The sequence below is a fragment of the Lutjanus erythropterus genome, chromosome 21 (genome assembly GCF_056507025.1).
Source record: "Lutjanus erythropterus isolate fLutEry1 chromosome 21, fLutEry1.hap2, whole genome shotgun sequence".
Lineage (NCBI taxonomy): Eukaryota > Metazoa > Chordata > Actinopteri > Lutjaniformes > Lutjanidae > Lutjanus > Lutjanus erythropterus.
Window position 1 is genome coordinate 14,119,777 of NC_139337.1, and position 21,337 is coordinate 14,141,113.

General features: G+C 42.9%; 1 protein-coding gene across 3 annotated transcripts in view; it reads left to right on the forward strand.

The window, feature by feature from the left end:
- Nucleotides 1-21,337, forward strand: part of zfhx4 (zinc finger homeobox 4) — a 102,304-nt gene that overhangs the window by 26,928 nt on the left and 54,039 nt on the right. For all 3 annotated transcript variants that reach the window (XM_084710327.1, XM_084710326.1, XM_084710328.1), the window contains exons 2-5: nucleotides 2,825-5,348; nucleotides 5,822-6,034; nucleotides 7,059-7,353; nucleotides 9,692-10,233. In XM_084710327.1, coding sequence (XP_084566453.1) covers nucleotides 2,871-5,348; nucleotides 5,822-6,034; nucleotides 7,059-7,353; nucleotides 9,692-10,233 — 3,528 coding nt within the window. In that variant the 5' untranslated portion in view covers nucleotides 2,825-2,870. The remainder of the gene's footprint in view (nucleotides 1-2,824; nucleotides 5,349-5,821; nucleotides 6,035-7,058; nucleotides 7,354-9,691; nucleotides 10,234-21,337) is intronic.

A 21,337-nucleotide genomic window follows, 5' to 3' on the forward strand; every position in this document is an offset into this window, starting at 1 on the left:
TGTGGTAAAACAGTGTGTTTGTGTGTAATTAATACCATACATTCTTGTGGCATAAAACATATTTGGTCTCTTTCAGCTCCTTGCTTGTTTAGAATTCACAGCTAGTTGCTGCTAATGTTTTTGTAATTATAAGTGTGAGTTAACATGTAGACAGGTTTATTTGTGTTGTTCGTGTATGAGAGTGTATGCTTACAGAAAACCATGGTTGTTATCTTCGAGATCAATGCCTTGCGCTAAAAGTCACGCACACACACAAAAAAAATCAGATCAAATGTAATGTTTGTTTCTTTTTGATGTCCTGGTTGGGCGGAGTTTATTGTGCCAGGACAGTAAAGAGTATTGGTAGTCATAATACTATAACCATATACAGTACATACAACATTCCGAGTGAATTTTAAGAGACCGTTAGGCTGGTTTGCACTTACAAGGATTAATGTTTAAATTGCATTAAATCATGGTCTCTTATCTTCCACCAAACCTTTAGACTAGCTTTAAATTAAGAACGCCCACTTTTTCTACGCTGTGCTTTGTCTGTTTTTAAACTTCAAATATTAAGTCATATTTCTCCATTAATTCAGCTAACAGTTTTTTTTCTTAAAGAATGAGAAATCAGAACTTTTTTGTTGAACCATCATTAGTTGACTAGCTAACTATCTCTTTAGCAGGTTAGCAAACTATGTAATGTTTTGTTAACTTTTTGGCTATCTAGTAAATGATCTAGTGCTTTTCTTAACCTTTTGTTAACTTTTTAGCAAACAAAACAGCATTTTTTATTTCTATTTTTTAGCATGCCAAATAATTTCATGGTTTGTGAGTTTCTGAATTTTGTCATGTACATGTCACACGTCCACCTCTCGCCTTTTCCTACATCCATGCTGATCAGATAAGCACTAAAATTCATTTTCCGCTCCTTGCGAATTTTTCTTTAATCTCGTGAACAGAGAGACAGAAACTGAGTGAGACACAGAGAAAGAAAACATAATTTCTCTTTTAATCTATCACTAGGCTCCATGGAATCATCTCTGGGATATGTCAGATTAGAACTGATTATAGCGCGTGCACACACACATGCACCCACAAACATACTCACACACATGTTTGATTTCATTCCTCACGCTTTTACTGTCCCTCCCACTGGCATTGTTTAGCCCTGGATTGTTGCGGATTAATCCTCTAATTGCTTTGTAGCTTTGTTGTGAGAGAGAGGGAGTGTAGAAAAAGAGAGGGAGAATTAAGCAGCAGGTGGATTGGGTTAAAGGTTAACATGGCTCTTTAAAGCTTTCTTTTAATGCCAGCTCATTTACACGCAAGCATCTGAAAGGCGCTGGTACTGTATCCAGTGAAAAAACATTGGCATGCACAACTAGTTCTCATTTGTTACATTTAGCTGAGCAAGAAAGCAGTTTCTTTTAAGTAGCAATGAAGCTTCAGTTCTCAAGACTTCAGTCTGTTTTTCTTTTTCTCCCTTATGGCTTTTTCTCAGTTGTTCTTTTTAGGTGATGAGAAATTATGCTTATGATTACAAAATGAAATGACTGTGGGATGCTGTGTGTGTTTGTGGACTTAGGAGGATTTTTTTTCCCTCCACATTGTGTGTGTGCATTTGTGTGTGCCTTTGCATTTGTGCCTTGTTGTGAAAAGCCAAGAGATTGAAGTAGTGAGGGGTTGAGAGATGGGCAGCCGCCCAGGATTGATAACATCTCACTGGTATTCCAAACATCATTCCTCATGGAAGCCCATTCTCTCTCCCTCTCTCTTTCTTTTCTTTATTGCTCCCGTATGAAAAGACATTTCAAATACTATGGATGAAAAAAAAAACTTTAATTTCCTGATTTGTTCCTGTATCTGCACCCCCATCTAGAATATTTTCCAGCAGGCGGGGTTCTACCTTTCCACATGTTCAAATACAGTCACACACAGCTGCATGACAATATAGTTCCTTACTTTCCTTGTCCACGCAGAGTCTAAGCCATTCCTTCAGGGCATTAATAGGTTAATAGGTGCTGCCTAATTAGCAACTCCTGACTGGTAAGAACATGCCAAGACTGATTTAGCCAATGATTGAAGACTCCTCTAACTCCAGTTTAGTCTTCCTCTTAAAGGAAGATACTAACTTTTCCACATCTAAAATATTTGATAAACTTTATTGATTTGTGTTACTTTTTGCACTTTTGAGAGTGTACAAAGCTAGCTGGTGGTAGCACAGCATTAGCACACACAGGACACAACAGAGGCGGAACTGCTTCCAGCTTCCACTGCTGCACAGTGGTATGTCGATCAAAGAGTCTGTTTACTAGACAATTGGGTTATTCCTATAAACTTCCCTGCTGCCAGCTGCCATGGTAGCTGCTTCATTCATTTATACCTAATTTCCCCTGTTTCCAAGCTCTGGTCCCTGGGGCCAATAAGAGACAAAACTTTTGTTCAATGATGTTTTTTTTTCTGTGGTTGTGGCAAGCAATCTCAGTCTGCCAGTTATAAGACAAAGATGCAAGTGGGAGCGGTTAATATTGGATTTCTCCACTTCTCAAAAGTTGGCATGGTGTTATATGCTTAACGCTGTTTGTATTTCTGGTAGGTGGTAGGCAATACAGAGATAGATAATGGTCATGTCTTTTTGTGCAAGACTAAACTCACCAGTCTCACCTATAGCAATCAATGACGATTCAATACAAATGAAGCTTACAGCAACAGTTAGCACTAGGGTTGAATGTTGGGTGGGAGTAACTTTGAATTCATTATAATTTAGCTACCAGTGATTTAGAATTAGTTAACATTATCTGCCCTTTCCTAAATGTATGTTGTCCATTTTTTCTCAACTCAGGTCCCTGTTAGGCTGGATGAGATGAGATCCCTATGTAGTGGTCGTCATGGCAACTTGTGACTCTCCCCCTATGGTGTCATCACGGCAGCAGGAACATGGTGGCCAGAGGCTGGACACTGCTGCTGAGGACAACTCCGTCATTGCCATGGAGACCAGTGTCACCAACAGCAACAACGCCAACAACAACCAATCGTCACCTGCCGCCATTGGAGAGCCGGAGAATGGCCTTGGAGAGCCCACTGTGAGCCCACTGAGGTCCACTGCTACCCCCACCACTGTCAGTGCAACCACCGACCCTGTAACTGAGCAGAGTCGGAGAGAAAGCTTTACTACCGGTAACAAAGGGAGTGTTACCGGGACTTTACCAGGAGTAGGAGGAGGAGCGGCTTTGGGTTCAGACTGTTCTGCCCCCGCCACATCTCCTGTGGCGCCGGCAAAGGAGATCCCCTGCAACGAATGTTCTAGTTCCTTCTCCAGTTTACAAAAATACATGGAGCACCACTGCCCCAACGCCCGCCTGCCTACCACTGGAGGTCATGAGGAGGGTGAGGATGTTGAAGGGATGGTAGGGGAGGAGAGTGAAGATGAAGGAGAGCATGAGGTGGGCACTGCAGAAGTGGGGGATATGAACAGCGAGATGGAGATGGAAGATGATAGTGATGTGGAGAACCTGTGCAGCGAGATCATCTACCAGCCCGATGGCTCTGCCTTCATTCTGGAGGACTCCAAAGAGCAGCGTGGCAACCAGGGGGGGCTGTCCGGGTCTCTCCAATTCAGGGGCCTGCTGTCCCCCCAGACCTTCCCCAATGCCCAGGTCATAAGTGGCCAGAGCCCAGGGGGGGAGCAGCCCGCTGCACCCATGTCCTTCTACCCCCAGATCATCAACACCTTCCACATCGCCTCATCCCTGGGGAGTAAACCCCTAGCGGCCGACCACCCCTCCTTCCCAAATACCTCAGCTGGAGGGCTGGCGGGCGCTGGTCCCGTGTTGCACAGTTTCCGTGTCTATGACCTCCGCCACAAGAATGACAAAGACTATCTGACGGCGGATGGTGCAGCCAAAAACTCCTGTGTGTCCAAAGATGTCCCCAACAATGTGGACTTGTCCAAGTTTGAGGGCTGTGTGGCTGATGGGCGGCGGAAGCCTGTGCTGATGTGTTTCCTGTGCAAGCTGTCTTTTGGCTACAGTCGTTCCTTCGTGACACATGCTGTCCATGACCACCGTATGACCCTGAATGATCAGGAGCAGAAACTGCTGAGCAACAAGCATGTCTCCGCTATCATCCAGGGCATCGGCAAGGACAAAGAACCTCTTATAAGCTTTCTGGAACCAAAAAACCCCCCCAACTCTGGGCTACCCCACTTTCCCACACCTGCCAACTTCCTAGGGCCAGACACGGGGCTCCGCGGCTTGTGGAATGCTTTCCACACTAGTGGGGAGAATGCCGATTCCCTTCAGGCAGGTTTTGCCTTCCTGAAGGGCAGTGCCAGCAGCTCCTCCAATGACCAAACCCCCAGAACCCAAACCATGCCAAAGGCTGAGACCAACCCAAACCTCGGGGGAGGGGCTGGTGCCCACAGAACCCCCAGCGGGAGTTCTGCTGCTGCTGCCACTGGTGGCAACCTGGAAGGTCGGAACTCTGATAGTGACTGCAAGGGCCACGTTAGGGACACATGCACTTTGCAACCCAATGGGCCAGACCTGAGCCAGTACCCGCCCATCAAGCGGGAGCCCGGTACAGTGGGAGGAGAAAGTCCAGAGCAGGATGAGGATGCTTACTCCAATGGTGGTGGAGTAGACATGGAGGCAGATGAGGAGGAGGAACAGGCCATGACCATGGCGATTACAGGCCAGCGGGCCGACAGCACCAGTAGCAAAGATTTCCCTCTCTTAAACCAAAGTATTTCCCCCCTTTCCAACAGTGTGCTAAAGTTTAACAGTGACAGCAAAGGCCCTGCATCCACCTCCTCTTCCTCCCTGCCTGTGTGTGAGAAGCTGGAGATGGAGAAGAGCCGCCTGTCGACTGCCCTGGCAGCTGCCAGAGAGCGGGAGAGCAGCAACGACTCAACCAGTGAAGCCCTGGCAGGGCGGGATGGGTTGTCACCATCTTCCCACCCCATTGACATGATAATGGTGCGCAGAGACGATGAGAGTCCCGGACCACTGCATCAACACACAGGAAATCCCAGTACGCCTGGAACTCCAGGGACACCTGGTACCCCTGGTCCAGGTGAAGGGTCCCCAGGTAGTGGTGTGGAGTGCCCCAAGTGTGACACAGTCTTGGGATCGTCGCGGTCGCTAGGAGGACATATGACCATGATGCATTCGCGTAACTCCTGCAAGACGCTGAAGTGTCCAAAGTGCAACTGGCACTACAAGTACCAGCAGACGCTGGACGCCCACATGAAGGAGAAACATCCAGAGTCTGGTGGATCGTGTGTGTACTGCCGCACAGGACAGCCTCATCCTCGTTTAGCCAGAGGGGAAAGCTATACCTGTGGATACAAGCCTTTCCGCTGTGAGGTCTGTCCATCTAAATTTTTTTATGCCTATGGATTTCTGTTTTCTTTCTGTCTTTTTTACTTCCAAAAATGTATGAATTAAGAAAATGTATTTGTTTTTTAAGTGTATTTATTGGGTTGGGATTTTATCTTTGATTTAACCAAAACTATTCATTGTATTTGGTGGACGAATAGAAAAAGGGAATTGTAATCTCTGCAATATAGATAATGCAGTTTGCATTTGAAGCCAATTTTCAGGCACCGTGACCTCACAAGTTGTTCTCTAGAGTAGGACATCTTTACTGAAAGAAAGAGGGAGTTAAATGTGTTTGTCTTTTTCTTTTTATTCAACATGTATCACATCTATAAAGGTTAAGGTAATTATCTCAAATGACTGACTAAAGAAAATCAGAAATGTGATACTAAATCAGATGGTTTTTGTTAAAAATACATATAGTGTGTGTCATGAATCACTCATTCATCCTCCTCTTTTAGGTATGCAACTACTCAACCACCACCAAAGGCAACCTTAGCATCCACATGCAGTCAGATAAGCATCTGAACAACGTACAAACACTCCAGAATGGTGGCAGCGAGGCACAGTACAACCACAACCATGCCAACCCTGTGCCTAGTGCCAGCCTTGGTGGAGGCTGCGGTGCACCCTCGCCATCCAAGCCCAAACAGAAGCCCACTTGGCGCTGTGAGGTAATGAAACAAACAGAGCATCATTGTAAAGCTGTGGTAGGAACATACCAATTTGCTTGTTTCAGGGTCTACACAATGAGCCAGTTCTTTCTCTCTGCGTCACTATGTCTATTATTTTTCTTGGCCACATCATCTGACCTCGGGTCATCATAAAACAGAATTTCTCATACATTCTAGCATTAGCACCAAGCATTGTAACCTAAAAGGCATGCATCAAATTTTATCCTTTGGATTCAGAACCAAGATTTTCTTGTTGTTTTTGTTGCAGCAATGCTGATTTTGAAAATGATATAAATATAAATGATAAATTGACCATATATTTTCATAGAAATAAATTAAATATAAAATTAATTATAAATGAAAGAGACAGCTCATCTCCAAATCAACAATACACATTTTTTTCTTTTAGCTCTACCGTTACTTATCCATCTAGTTGGTTTTGGAGATATTGGCTGTAGAGTTGACTGCTTTCTCTCCAGTATACTAGAACTGGATGGCACCTGGTTTGTGGTGCAGAAAAATACATTTGGAAAACTCGACACCAGTGTTTATTTTCAGAAATCATGACCTTATTACTCACAATAGTCCACTGACTTTGTTGTGGGCAGTTTCATGTAGGAACTATTTTCTTTCTGTGAATCTACTGGAACTACTGTCTGTTTGCAGTAGAATATACCAAGTCTACTTTCTTTCTGTTAAAAAAGTAGTTTCTATATGAAACTGCTAACAACAAGTTTTTCTCTTTTTTGGCACTTTGAGCACCACAAACTGAGTGAGTGCTGTTTAGTATCATTATAATCAAGAGAAGGCTCTCTAACAGCCAATATCTCCAAAACTTGGCAAAATTTTTCAGATGAATAAATAGCACTATAGGTATGAGGAAAAATATGTAATTTTGATTTTGGCTTGAAACAGTCCCATTAATTTGAAGTATGAAGCAGTGCTTTAATAATTATGATAAAAAGAAAACTAGCAGAATCAGATGCCCTAAAACAATTAATTTTCCATGCTTTGCTTCCAACAGGTGTGTGACTATGAGACCAATGTGGCGCGCAACTTGCGAATCCATATGACCAGCGAGAAACACATGCACAACATGATGCTGCTGCAGCAGAACATGAAGCAGATCCAACACAGCCTCCATCTGGGCCTGGCCCCAGCTGAGGCGGAGCTTTACCAGTACTACCTGGCCCAGAACATGGGTCTGGCAGGTGTAAAACTGGAGAACCCAGCTGGCAGCAGCGGCCCCGATGCCCAGATGATGATTAACCCATTCCAGCTAGATCCTGCAACCGCAGCTGCTCTTGGAACTGGTCTAGGTGAGTGATACTATAGCCACCGTTTCCACCGCAGGACCTTTCATCGGGGACTAAGAACCTTTGGAGGAACTAGGCACCAGGGTCTAAATTAAGTTTTAAATTGTTACAGGCAACAACAGGCTAAAGGAACCCTTTAGTTCCTTGAAAAGTAGTTCGTAGGTATAAAAGTTCTGGGTATTATGAGTGGAAATGCAGCTTATAATTGAACCAAAAAACAGGGAAACACATGAATGATAAGTTTTACACATTAGTCAGTTAAAATACAAGAAAAGGTATTTCTGTTGAGGGTGTGGCAAAACCTTTTAATATTTTTGCCTTTGGTTTTCTCATACTCATCTTTCACTTGGTCAGTTTTATCTGCTTTGTCTCACATATCTGATGCCATCTGGGTATTGTTTTTATCTCTGTGCCTTTCTTATGTTGCTCTTCATTTTTCTCCCTGCCCTCTCACCTTCTCTTTCTCCGCTCCCATCCTTTTTACCTTGCCCCCCCTTGCCGCACCCTCTTCGCTTTCTCTTCCCCTCTTATCTCAGCTCTCATATTGTCCCTCTGTCATTGTCTCCTTTCTTTGACCCCTCTCACTGATTAAAAAATGATTATGAGACGCCACATGAGAATTATTCTTAATCTTTCATTTGTAATTTTCTTAAGTCAGCTTAATCCCCCCTCCCCCTCTCATACACACACACACTACCCCACCTTCACTCACCCTGGAGAGAACACACACACATTCACACACACATATGCACACACATACACACACTCTCACACAGCAGGAAGCGGATTCCCGTAGGAGTGAGAGAGATTTAACAATGACCCTGCAGTGTTACACACCCACTCCCTCCTCTAGTGTGGAGGTCACAGCCCAGCCAGCAGATGTACTCACAGTGAATTACACTGATAACACACAGCTCCCCATAGTGAGCGCAGCTGTACATAGGTTTGGATGGTGTGAGCGGGATATTTATGTATTCAAATAGTCACACGTATACACAAATGCACACACAGGTGAAGCATGAATTTACATGCATCCTCATTCAGGTAAAAGCGTGTTCTTTTATAACACCAGCACACACGCAAACACACATTTAAAGATCCACTAATTGGAGCAATTTTACTTAAACTATATAAAAAAAAATGAATCAGATGGTGTGTAACTGTTAAATCCTCTGTGCTTCAACCACCATGTTGAGATATTATCTACAAAAAGACACGATGAGCTTTTGGTAACATGCACAGAGAGACAATGATGGGATCAAACGAAAGAGTTAATTACATTCGTATGAATGGCAGATCTGCTTTTTTGTCCTAGGGTGGGCGGGCAGAAAAAAAGAGAAAACAAGTGTAATGCATTGATCAGCTTTTCAAATCTGTGTGTGGATGTGAGAAAAGCCTCCAGGCCTAACACCGTTGTCCCACCATTGCTGAGAGCAGTAATTAAAGCTACCTGATGAGCGAGTTAGCAAGTTGAAAAGGATGATTGTAATTGATCCTGATTCAATCCTATTAGGGTTTTTTATAGACAAGACTTTGTAAGGAGCCCTAGTCCTCTGTGAGGCTTTATTTTATCAAATCCTTTTGTGTGAGAGAGGCCTGCATAGAGGACTCACTTCTCTCTTCACACTTAATTTCATTAAAAGAGCCTTTTCTCTTTTTCTTTAGCCGTTATCCCTCCACATGTATTCCAGCCTTTCATTTTCATCTGAGCTCATACCTCTTTCTTTTAATGCACCATTCTTTTTGCTGTGCATACTGCCTGCCTTTTATGCTTCCATGTCAAGATTCAGCGTTAATGTTAGTGGGTCAGAAATAGACTTGCCCGAAGTCAATTTTTACTTGCCCTTGTACAAATTGTTTTATTTATTAGAGGTTATCAAATACCAGCAAAGACTAAAGTTTACTGTCATGTTTAGTTTAGGGCTGTAGCATCTATAAAGTGTCAGAAAATAGTGAAAACTGTTGAACCCAGTTGCTCAAAGTCCAAGATTTTGTCTTTCAGTGTCTTATTTTGACAGTCCAAAGCCCAAAGATATTCAGTTTAATGTGTTGATAGCTGCAGAAAAGCAGGAAATCTCCTTATTTGTAAGACTGAAAACAGCATTTTCTGACATTTTTTCAGGAAAATTTCTAAAACCATTAAATGATTATCAAAACAGTTTCACTGTTTTTTACCACTTGCCTCATCAGACAAGTGAATTGCTAGATTTACTTTAACTTCATGGCATTTTACTTGCCCTGAACAAGCAGGCAATTCTTATTGCTGAGCCCTGCATGTACATAATCTTTATGAAAACTCTGAAACCTGTCTGACCTGTGTTCTCACTCCTTTCCTCCATAGTGAATAGTGACCTATCAGCGGAGTTGCGTCTTGCCAGTGGTCAACTGATGGCAGACGACCTATCCCTGGTGTCCTCAGGTGGAATGGGGGGTATGTCTTCATCAGACCCGTCCCTCTCCTCCTTGTCGCCACCCATCAACGACCCCTCACTGCGCCTCTACCAGTGCGCTGTGTGCAACTGCTACTCCACGGACAGCCTGGAGGCTCTCAACGCCCATGTCAACGCCGAGCGCTCTTTGCCCGAAGAGGAATGGCGCTGTGTGGTGGGCGACGTCTACCAGTGCAAGCTCTGCAGCTACAACACGCAGCTCAAGGCCAACTTTCAGCTACACTGCAAGACAGACAAACACATGCAGAAGCACCAGCTGGTGGCCCACATCAAGGAGGGAGGGAAGGCCAACCAGTGGAGATTAAAGTGTGTGGCCATTGGCAACCCTGTGCACCTCAAGTGCAATGCCTGTGACTACTACAGCAACAGCGTGGATAAACTGAGGCTACACGCCACCAACCAGAGGCATGAGGCTGTCATCCGCCTCTACAAGGTAAAAACTCTTCTTCTCCCATGTTGTGAGTGTCCTGCAGAAACATCAATCCTCTAATTTCAGCTTTTTGTCCCAACTGAGAAACAACAATCTCAGTAATAAAAAAATAAATATCGACCACATGTGAGAAAGAAAATTATTATCTGACATTTTATCAAGACACAAAGTAATTTGGAGGTTTATTATTTTTGCAGGACACTGACATTATATTGTTTAACATGCAGCAGTGGTTTTCAGACTGGGGTCTGGTGACCAACAGAGGTTCTTGAGTGGATTATAGGGGCTCCCCCGCAGGGGAGCAAGGAGGAATAGAATATTTTAACTTTTAAAACATTTTATGAAAGTTGGAACAATAAGGGAAGAAATAGCTTTGGCAGTTTTGATTAAATGTACGTGATCATGATCCCAGTTTCATCATTAATTTGCTATAAGGACTTAATAATCTTCAAACCTAAAACTAAACAAAATATCAGAGAGGATTCTTTAAGACATATCCTCTCAAATTGGGGTCCATGGTCTGATTACGCATCTATTGTTGGGATCCTTACTGGTATACATCCGAGGGGAATACCATTTATTTTAACTTCCAATTCAGAAAAAAAACACACATGTTTGTGTTTAGAAAGAATTTGCCCCATCCTCCTAACTGCAGTGTCACATGGATATAAAGTTCCCATGAGAATGGAATGACAGAGATGGAAAAGGTCACTGTCAGAGTACCCGGGATGATTTCCATCTGATATGGGTACGGATATGGTCCCGCTTATGACCAGCTGGCACTACTGTTACTGTTAATTACACACAAGTCACGTACTATCAGCGAGTTTCAAATGTTTCAAAGTTTTGATTATCTTCAGCTGGCTTTTCAGCTTGTTTTTTTCCAGCTGTATATAATTCTGGAATAATTCAAGAATTTGTTTTCATGATAAGGGTTTACAGCCGTATTAACAACTTCAGCAATGACGCAACGGAAGTAGATCAAACTCTTACTGTTACTCTTGATTTATAATTCCTACTGGATGCTTAAGTGCACTTATGAAGAACTTAGAAAAAAACAAGCATTACAAAAAATACTTTTATGGAATGTTTTTATGTTATCGTGTAAATATATTCAATACATTTCATAAAATAACATTTCCAGAAAGGCACACTGTTTGTCTTTTTATGTACACGTCCACAGCCGACCTGCAGACTAACACTGTTCCTGAGGCTTGGGAGTATTTGGTCATGACTTGTCACAGAGTTAGCACACTAGTTGCCCATCAGAGCAATGAACTCACACGAGTCACTTACTTAACTAATTAAACTCTTCACACTCGGAGCAATAAACAGTTTGAGCAAAGAAGTTCCAACACGACCAACATTTGGCATCTCTTCGCTCTCCAATATATTTAAGGTGATTTAGTTTGTCAGACGTCTCCTTCAGCTTAATAGGATGCTGTTACATTTCCGAGGCCTTGACCTACAGGACAGGATCAAGTGCATTACATTAATGAGGATTTCTTTACTACTGTACGCAACATTTGGCAGTGGTAGGTGTTTGTGTGTGTGTGTGTGTGTTGTACCTTAAATGCAGAGACAAGAGTAGTTAGAAGATTTAAAAATAAGATTCTATTGATGTTTTTAAAATTGTAGAGTATACTATTTTATTTTTATACTTATTTACCCACTTTCTTTATTGAAATAAGAAGAGCTCATCACTGTGTACATTCATAAGAGGAGTCCTCCAACTTGACATAAGTCGCTCCTTTGAATCATTTTTGTTCAGACAGTGGTTCCTGCATTGCACACTAACCCTTAAGGAATTGCATTTATTTGGAAATCTGTGACTAATTCTTCCTTACAGTTCCAAGGCCTGAGTGGATTAAGCACATTGGCATTTGTAGGGATATTTAAAACAGTCGTAGTTGACTTCGACAGGATGTACATATTGACACAGGATTGGCTTACACTTTGGCAAAGGCTGAACTTGGCATGGGATGAGTTGGAGTTGTCTATCCTTGGGGATCACTCATTAATTGTATTGAAATACAGTATTTGAGATTTGTAATTTCTTAACAAAAGTGCTGCTTTCACAATGGCCTAAATTAGCTGAGGTCCAAATGGTTAATCAAATTACGACCTAACCTATAGGATCACCTTGATGAGTCTAGACTAATCAAGATCTCCTTAATGTCAGAAGAGGACTTTACAATAGGTCTCCTTTAAGGTAGAATCAGTAGGATTTGTCTGAGCTGTTTGTAAATGCACCAGAAAGATAGTTGAGTCTCATTGCCAGGATGTCAAATATAAAAAATAATCAGGAAATAAGAAAATTGAAAAATGAATTATGCCTTTAATGTCAGAGGAAGACTTTAGCATAATTGTGTGTCTTGTTGTAAATGCATGTGTGTATGTTTTTTAGGATGTTTAGCCACTTTTGACAGCTGTTGAAGTTGATTTAAGAGGAGGCAACAGCCAGATAGGTAACCTAGGCTACACTGAACATTGAACAGCCATTTAATCATGCAGAGAAAGCTATTTATATCAGTTGTGATTAAATGTACAAACCCAAGAAGCACAATCACAGTACAAACAGTACAGAAATGAAACACAGAGGCTTGTCTGCACATATTATGACCTTATTTCTTATTTTGCTTTCCAAGAAAGTTAAGTAAAGAAAGGGAGTATCCTTCAGGCAAACACACAATCATCAATTTTGCCAAGGCAAGTGAGGGTCATCCCAATGCCCCCTGTGTGCACCCATACACCCCTGTACCTCATCGACCCGCCCACCTACCCCACAGGCCTCAACAAATCTGTTCCACAGATGACGCTTTTAATGCCTCTGGCAGAAATCCCACTATTTTACCCTTGGACATGTGGTAGTAAAGCAGAGAGAGAGGGAGAGAGAGAGCAAAAGCAGAGGAAAAAAAAAATCATTTCTTTATTTGACCAGAAAAACACCTCTCCTTTTATGTATTGGCAGAGGTGAAAAGCACATGGGGATGGAGGTAGCTTGGCCGGACGCATAAAAGATCCGAGTGTTGACGACTTTACCATCTGGTTTTTTGGAAACACAGAATATCTTTATGGCATGGGAAACCATTTGAAGATACAAACAAAAAGCATATTCAGGAGATTTTATGGCTGCTTTGTAGCAGCAATGGAGTACTTCTAAGGGGAATTGAGAGTTTGAAAGTGTTTTTTTTCCAGGCTTTGAAACAGCAATAGGGAAATGACATTAGCAGCACATGGACATCAAGTCATCTGGTGTCCAGGGCACAGCAGGTGGCACAGGAAGTCATTGGCCTTATATGGAAAAAGCGGAGGTCTACGCCTCACTGCTTATTGGAGAGGAAATGTGGGAAATCTGATTGGCTCCTGTTCGTGTTTAATGAGAATACTGCAGCACAGGCTATTTTTCCACATCGTCTCTCACAGAGGTGGGAAGTAACAAAGTACAAATACTTCATTACTGTATTTCATTACTGTACTGTACTTTCAGGTTTATAGGTTTATAGGTTTCAGGTTTTGCTTTGCTTGAATATTTATTGTCATTTTCACATTTTAACTTTTACTCCCTTCTTTGTAAAAGCACAATATGTGAGTTCTGCCGCTGTGAGTCTCCCTCATATTAGAATAATAACAATAAATGATATTCACTATTACATATCACGCACAACAGATGCAAAAGGATGAAAAATGTTGTAAAAGTAACAAACACAAAAGAAAGACCATTTTAAAAAGTTAGTTTCGCCCAGAAACAGCCAGTAGAAATGTCCTTCAGAGGGCTACGTTTTACTTTCATTCTTTGTTTACCTTTCTGAGCTTGTACTTTTTCACTTTTACTTGAGTAGAAAAGTTGAATCAGTGCTTCTACCAGTCTTTTTTTTTTGCACATGTATCTTCTGCCACCTCTGATCTCTCATAATACAAAAATTTAGTTGGAAATTAAAAGTGTACAGAACCTCGCTTCAGTGTTATCACAGCTGTCAAGTGCAAATCTTAACCCCCTAGAAACGTAGTAAATGACAAAATGGAAGATGTTTTTAACGTAGCATTTGTACGCTAGCAACCTGTGAGGTAAGCTCTGCATTAAATGTTGCTGTAGCGTAGCATGTCCATTGCTGGCCCGGCTCGTGTTTGGCTTAGCGTTGAATATGATGATGTATGGCTTCGTTATGATTTTTAATAACAAACACTGGCCTTAATACACATGGAGACAGGAGTAAATCTGTCAGTGCCATTCACAAGTGCTGCCGGGCTAAGTAGGGGGTTTAGTTTGTAGTGAGCATGTGTGTTTGTGTGTGTGTGTGTCCCCACAGAGCTTTGAGGTTGCTGTGCTGGCCCCTGGGTCATTAGGAGTTGAGAATGTTCATGGTCAATGTGGCATGGTCAAGGACCACACACACACGTACAGAAACACTCTATGTCTCATAGGCCGTGGCACCTGTTTCTCAGATGGCAGTCCGAATAAATCTTAAACTGTCCTCAGCCACCACCACCACCACCGACACCCCGCCCCTGCCTGTCTGTCTGTCCAGGTTTCCGTCATAATTCAAGCGGAAATGGACGTCCGGGGTCCACTGCACATTTCCATATCTCTGTTTTTCTTTTCATTATTTTTCCCCCTTCCTTCTCTTCCCTCACGCTCTGCTTTGAACTCAGAATCTGAGGCTTATAAAATGCTCAACTTTTTATGATCGAGATGGAGAACGGGAGGGGAGAGGACATTTAGATGGAGGGCTTTGTTAGTGGGACATACAGAGAATAAGAACAGAGATAGAAAATGTCTCGCTGTCTCACACTCTTTCACCCCCTCTGTCTGTCTTACCCGCTCCCTTTGTTTTGTCTCTGACTCTCTCTTTCTCTCATTCTCCCTCTCTTTCTATCTCTCCCCTGGGGAGCCGCAGATAGGCCATCTCATTACCCATGATCCTCTTGGCAACACCATGGCCGGGAAATGAGGGGTGGGGGGAATTAAACGAGGGGAGTGATGGTAGGAGGGAGGGAAAAGAAGAAGAAGAAGACAGACAGACTGAATTTGTAGATGCATGAGCTTCCCCTTCTCTCATTTTCATCATCTGCTTTGTATTTTTTTTTGTATTTTATTTTTGTATTTTTTGCTTATTTTCATCAACTAAGGGGCATTTTTTCATTCACCCCCCCCCCCCCCTTCACATTTTATTCTCCTCCATCTCCCTCAGATGGAGATGGCTGTGCTTATGCATCTGTGATATTAAGTCTACCGCTGTGCCTTGGCTATTAGCAAGGGTCAACCCTGCCCACTCTCATTTGAAAATCAAATGGCCCTATATATATGCAGCCCAAATTATTGGACTGTCATTTGGACTTGTGTGATGGGGAAATGGACAGGAGATTGACTCTCATAGATTTGCATAAAAAGCCATTGTGCTGGTCCCCGGAATAGAAAAGAGACTGGATCTATTTCAAATGCATGGCACCATTTATGACACACACACACAAACACAGACGCACACTCACATTAATGTGCAGACATACTGTAGGTATGGCATTACATACGTTCACAGATACACACCCACACACACAATTGTAGTCGTGGTTATCAAGTTACCATTTTCCACTTGAGCCGATGTCCGCTTGTTCCAGACATAGGCTCTTGATCACTGCGTCCTTGTCTCACGCTCGCAGACAGACTTAAAGAGTTGCTATTCTCTTCAAAAAGGAATGTTCGCAGACACTTCACACTAGATGCTACTTGACTGCGAGATATAGATTTTCATGTTCTGTCATGGAGACGGATGATGCAGCCTGCTGCCGAGAGTTCAGTGCTGTAAAACCTGAACAGACGAGTGAATTCACGTCAGTGTTTTTGCCAGGAAGGTTGTCTGTCTGTCTCTCTCTTCGTTTTTCTCTTCTACAAGTTGTTCGTTTTTTCTCTCCCTCTGTCTCTCTCTCTCTGTGAGGCAGAGAGACGCCGGTTAGTAGATTATTCAAATCGTCTCCTCTTTCACCTGCGTGCAGATTACAATGGAAATCTTTCAGAGGTCTGGGGTTGGTGAAGTGGGGGACGAAGGGTGGCGGCTAATTAAAGCATAAAAGCAGGTGTGTGCATGCGTGTGTTTGTGTGTGTATGCTGTCGCTTTGTGTGTTTGACAGAAAGGTTTGAATGGACGGACTTCCCCGCCCTCCCCCTGCTTCCTAATAATCCTCATAGATATTAATAAGAGTTTCGCCCATTCTCCCTCCTCGCCTTAACCAGATGGTCGGCAAAGCATTAGAGTGTGTGTCTATGAGTGTGTGTGTATGCGTCCAGCTTTGGTCCAGCTCCTGATTGACACTCATGTAATGTTTAATTACCCTAGCCAGCCTCCCCCTCCCTTCCTCTCTACTTCTCGACTCTCCGGTGAATTAGTTAAGGTCTGCACACTTATTGTAGATGCCGCTCTTCTTACTTTAGAAAGGTGTGTTTTTCAGTGAGACAAAGGAAAAGACAGGGCTGCTTTTCTCATATTAATAGCCAGATGTGATCCTCTTCATAATCGTCCCCACTCCTCTCTGAGCTGCGGGTCATTTGGGCCGGTTCGGGGCCAAGCCGTTTGTCCATGTGCAGGGGACTGTGAAGCAGATCGAGGCTGACAGGTATGGGAACGATAGCAGAAAGGGGGGATATGTAGCGTGCAGGGGGTAGGGGGGGTGTCAGTGTCTTCTAGACCACCAGAAGGAAGGGGAACATCACTGGGATGTAGGAACAAAGGAGCTAGCAGGAGTTTGTCTTTTTTTTTTTGTCTTTTTTTCCCCCTCGACTCATCTGAACCCTCCCGCCCTTCCCCAGCACCCACCCAAACACACACTACCCTCCTCCTCTTTCCATCCTCAACTCCTCCCTATTCCTTCTCCTCTCTTGGGTCTTGATCGTCCTTTTGGGACAGAGATAACAAGAGTGTTTAGAAAAAAAACAAAAAAGTAATAATCAAAGAGGGCACATGATCATAGATAAGATCTCTCGGGGCACGTTGCCTTCACTTTTGATACCTTGATTTGATCAGAGCTGCTGCAGACAGATCACATGACAGCAAGATCAGATAAATATTTTTGTGTAAGTTCATTAGTGTTTCCTTTTGAAATCTCCTGACATTAAAATGCGTGCCTAATTTGTCTGAAAGATGTCTTAAAAATCTCAGTCTCTTAATACTGAATATGTCAATTAGGGACAAGCACGTGTTCTATTCTTGAAATAGTCTGAAACATTACATCAGCTTTAGAATGGTATTTAGATGGCACAATCACGCGTTTCCTACTCTCATGAAGCTATCAGGATATTGATATGGACAAAGTTGAACTGAAATACTCCTCAACACCCTTACAAATCAATAATCAATCGATTGGAGGTAATTGTGCCTCCCTTGGAACAGTCCCAAGTCTCTCTCTTGCGCTTCCTCTCTCCTTCTCACACTCTCTCTGTCATTATCAGCATGTGGCCCAGTATTCGGCATTTCAGCATTCCAGCTGTAATTGATTTTAACCATTAGGTGCTCAGTGAATAGATAAGTAGTGGGAGATATTCGATTATACGGTGAAAGAGAGAGACGGGGATGAAAAGAGAGAAAGAGGGAGGGAGGGTGGAGGATTGAGGGATGTTGTCGTAGAGCTGGAGAAAGAGGAACTGACCTGTCCTGCTGTCTATCCGTCTCTACCACTGGTCTTCCATCCTTGCGGCAGCACAATACCGCTGACCTCCTGTGAGTTCAAGCAGCTTAGTTTCTGCGAGGTAATCCCTAATGCTTTGAAATAGACCTGATAGAAAGCCCACTTACTTGTTCGGGATTAATGTGGGTTGGGCGGGGGAAGTGGGGGGGTCCTGAGTTTTCAGCATTTAGTTAAATTAACCCATCGGAATTATCATATTCAACTCTAATTGCGGGACTTGCAGGACGAGGAGTGGACTGAGTCTTTAAAAGCATGTTGCACTTTATCGGCAGACAGATGGGATACTTGCATTTAACGTCCCTTTATAATATCACCCGCCATGCATTAATTCGCCGCCCTCCTCTATTGTTTATGTTTAGATTTACTATGCTGGTGGCCGGAGCAGCGCTATTATTCCTTTCAGTGGTTGCCCATCCCCTACAGAGGCCATTTTGAATCTGAGTGCAGCTGAGGGTGGTATTGCTTTCCCACTGTTTTCTGAAGATATAAGTCTGATTTTTTTTTTTCGCTCTGTCCTTTCTCCTCTTTTCCTCGTTCTGGCAGGAGTGTAGGTTAGGACTAGGGGTAGGGGCGGATGGGGGGGGGGGTTGGTGGGGGAACAAAGGCAAACATTTGAGTAATCTTCAAAGAGCCCATTGGTATGTTGAGTGGACGCTGGTATGCGGACTGTGGCTGAGGCTTTTTCAGGGGAAAACAATATCCTTCCTTTAGACGGCCGGGGCCTGGGCAAACACTACCAGCCAGGCGACTTTGCCCAGTGCTGCCACTGCTATCAGCTTACCCCCCACCCCCCCCACCCTCCCCTGAAAATGGTAGGGTCCTCTATGTTGCCGGAACAGCACAGAGCACATCATTATGGGTTTATGGGGGTAGACAGACCATCCCAGGTTGTCGAATGTTGAATGCTGACGTGTCAGAAATTGTTATCTGTATGTGCTCTGTGATACACAGTAACTATTTAAATGTTTGAGTTTTGATATAAAGCAGACAAAAAGCGTGAGGCGCAGACTGAAATCGTCTGCCTTCTTCCGTAAAGGAAGTAAGGGGGGATCAAGTGTGCCATCTTGTAGGTCAACTGCAAGGCATTTGATTTCCTGTGGCAATATGCAAAACGGTGCAGCTGAAGAGGTGCTTTCTTTGTGGCAGAGGTACCACTCCAACATGCGCTCACACACACGCACTTATACACAGCTTGTACACACAACAAGCCACATTGTCACATTGTTTCCTTGGAATAAGGCCTGAAATTCACCTTTTGTTCCGTGAAGTGTGTTGATATATAGAGTGCTGCAGTATTTCTGTAGGCCAACCTAGAAGTTTAGCTTTGCTCCGGTTCCCTCCACAAAAAGCCAGTGGGATTTTTCCGATGGATTTTGGATTAGTGCAGAAAATAAACAAAAGTTTATGATTGATGTGTTGTTTGCCAAGATAAAAAGAACAGTTTTATGATTTTTGAAGTGTAAATGCAATCACCAGAAGTAAAAATGTAACATCAGGCTAGAAATGAACCACACTATAGTTGCATGACCTCACGCCACCACCATGTGACTAGTGTTTGACATGATGATGTTTAAGGTCCGCAGGAACCTCTGTAGTCTCATTTAGCCACTTGTTAGCCACTGCCCCTTTTAAGACATGTAAAATCTTCAAAATTCATGAGTGGGGTATTTACTGTCATATTTTATGTCCTAGAACAAAATATGAAAATCTCTCAACCTTGTGTTTCAGTCATATAACCGAAAACTTGAATGACCATTGACTTTGAGACGAGAGAATCAGAAGTGCAAAAATGCTGTCTGATTTTCTGTTTTAGGACTCATTCCTACAGCACTCTTTTACATTTTAGTGTTAGGAAGTGGATTGTATATATAGATGGTGTTATGCAGTTAGACATAGATTAAGCAGGTCATATGTTTAGTGATTTATCTATCCAAAAAAGTAGAATAATAGTGCACTCATCTAATAAATACAGCTCTTAAAAGAAAGAAGCAGACAGTCTGCCATTTTGTGACAGTTTCAAAATGAACTCCCTTTGTCCAGTAATCACTAGCCATTTTCTCACGAGGATCCACCCCAGGGATAATTTCTCCCATTTCTCTGTCATTAGGAGGGCCTGGTATTAGTCTTGTGTTTTGTTCCCTGTACCTTTTGTTTTGTGCTAAGTGAAACCATGCGACAGGGTAGGGGCTAACTGGAAAACAATACTCCCCTTCACAGGCTCAGGAATGTGTAATTAGTGATTTGAACCCGACTATGCTCGTCTAGATTCTTCCCTATCATTCTCTCTGCCTCTCCGTCTCTGGTTCTTTTGTTCTCTCTGTCATAGATTCTCACTCTCTTCGCCTCTCAATCTATCGGTTAGTTTCTCTCACTGTATGTTTCTGCCGTTCCTTTTGTCTAACTCTCTCTAATAGACATTTTTCAGCGAGTCTCCATTACGAACAGAGCGAAGAAAAACAAACTTGGCAAAAATCGCTGCTCCTCTCGGCACCAAAATTATTTTCCCTTCTCTTCCCTTTCAGTTTTAGTTAAATATAACAACATCAGTGTAGTACAAACCTCTTTGATGGTATGAGCCAATAAGATGAAGCCCCAGATTTTCAGACCCTTTATTTTTGTTTTTCTCCCCGTCTTTCATAGATCCTGTCAATTAGGCCTTGCCTTGATTTCCCAAAAGCATCTTTGCATGTTGGGAAAAATGGAAAATGATGAACCCTACCCAAAAGCATGTTAGTATTTCTGCAATATCCCTCCCCCTGTGCAGCATTGGAAAAAGAAAATCCCACAAGCATGTTAGCATTTCGATGATCTTGATCTCAGCATTTTATGATCTCTGTCCCATTGTGAGTCGATGGAAAAGATAATCTTAGTTGCAGTATGGTTTAGGGAAATGGGGAGGTCTGGTCAGTCTCACCTGGCGGCGATGGAGACAAGCGGGGGCTTTTAGACCCTAATGGGCTAAGGTCAGGATGGCTAATAGGGAGTAAGTGGCTGAGCCATGCTGTCTAAATCTAATGCTAATGTAAATACTGATCCATTTTCATGGGGGGTGGAGGTGAGCTGGCTTTCAAGACACCTAACACACATACACACATACAGTGATGAGTAAGAGACATTTGTCTTGGTCTCTCTGTCTCCTAGAATCTGTTATTCCCAACTGTCGGCTCAGTACAATTTAAAATATGTGTCGACTGTGCTCAGAGATGCAAAAAATGGTATTTCCTACACATTCATCAGCTAACACACTAGAAGAAATGGATCATGTAAATCAGGATGATTGCTTTTTTCCTTGTTTCTTCACTCTGGTATGTGCCTGTCTGTTTCAGCCTGGGTAAAAGAGAGAGTCAGAAAGGATTTTTCCAAGAGAGAGGCCAGAGGTCAGGAAGCTGTGAACTTCTGATTGACCTTCGCCCCCATACGTCAGACACAC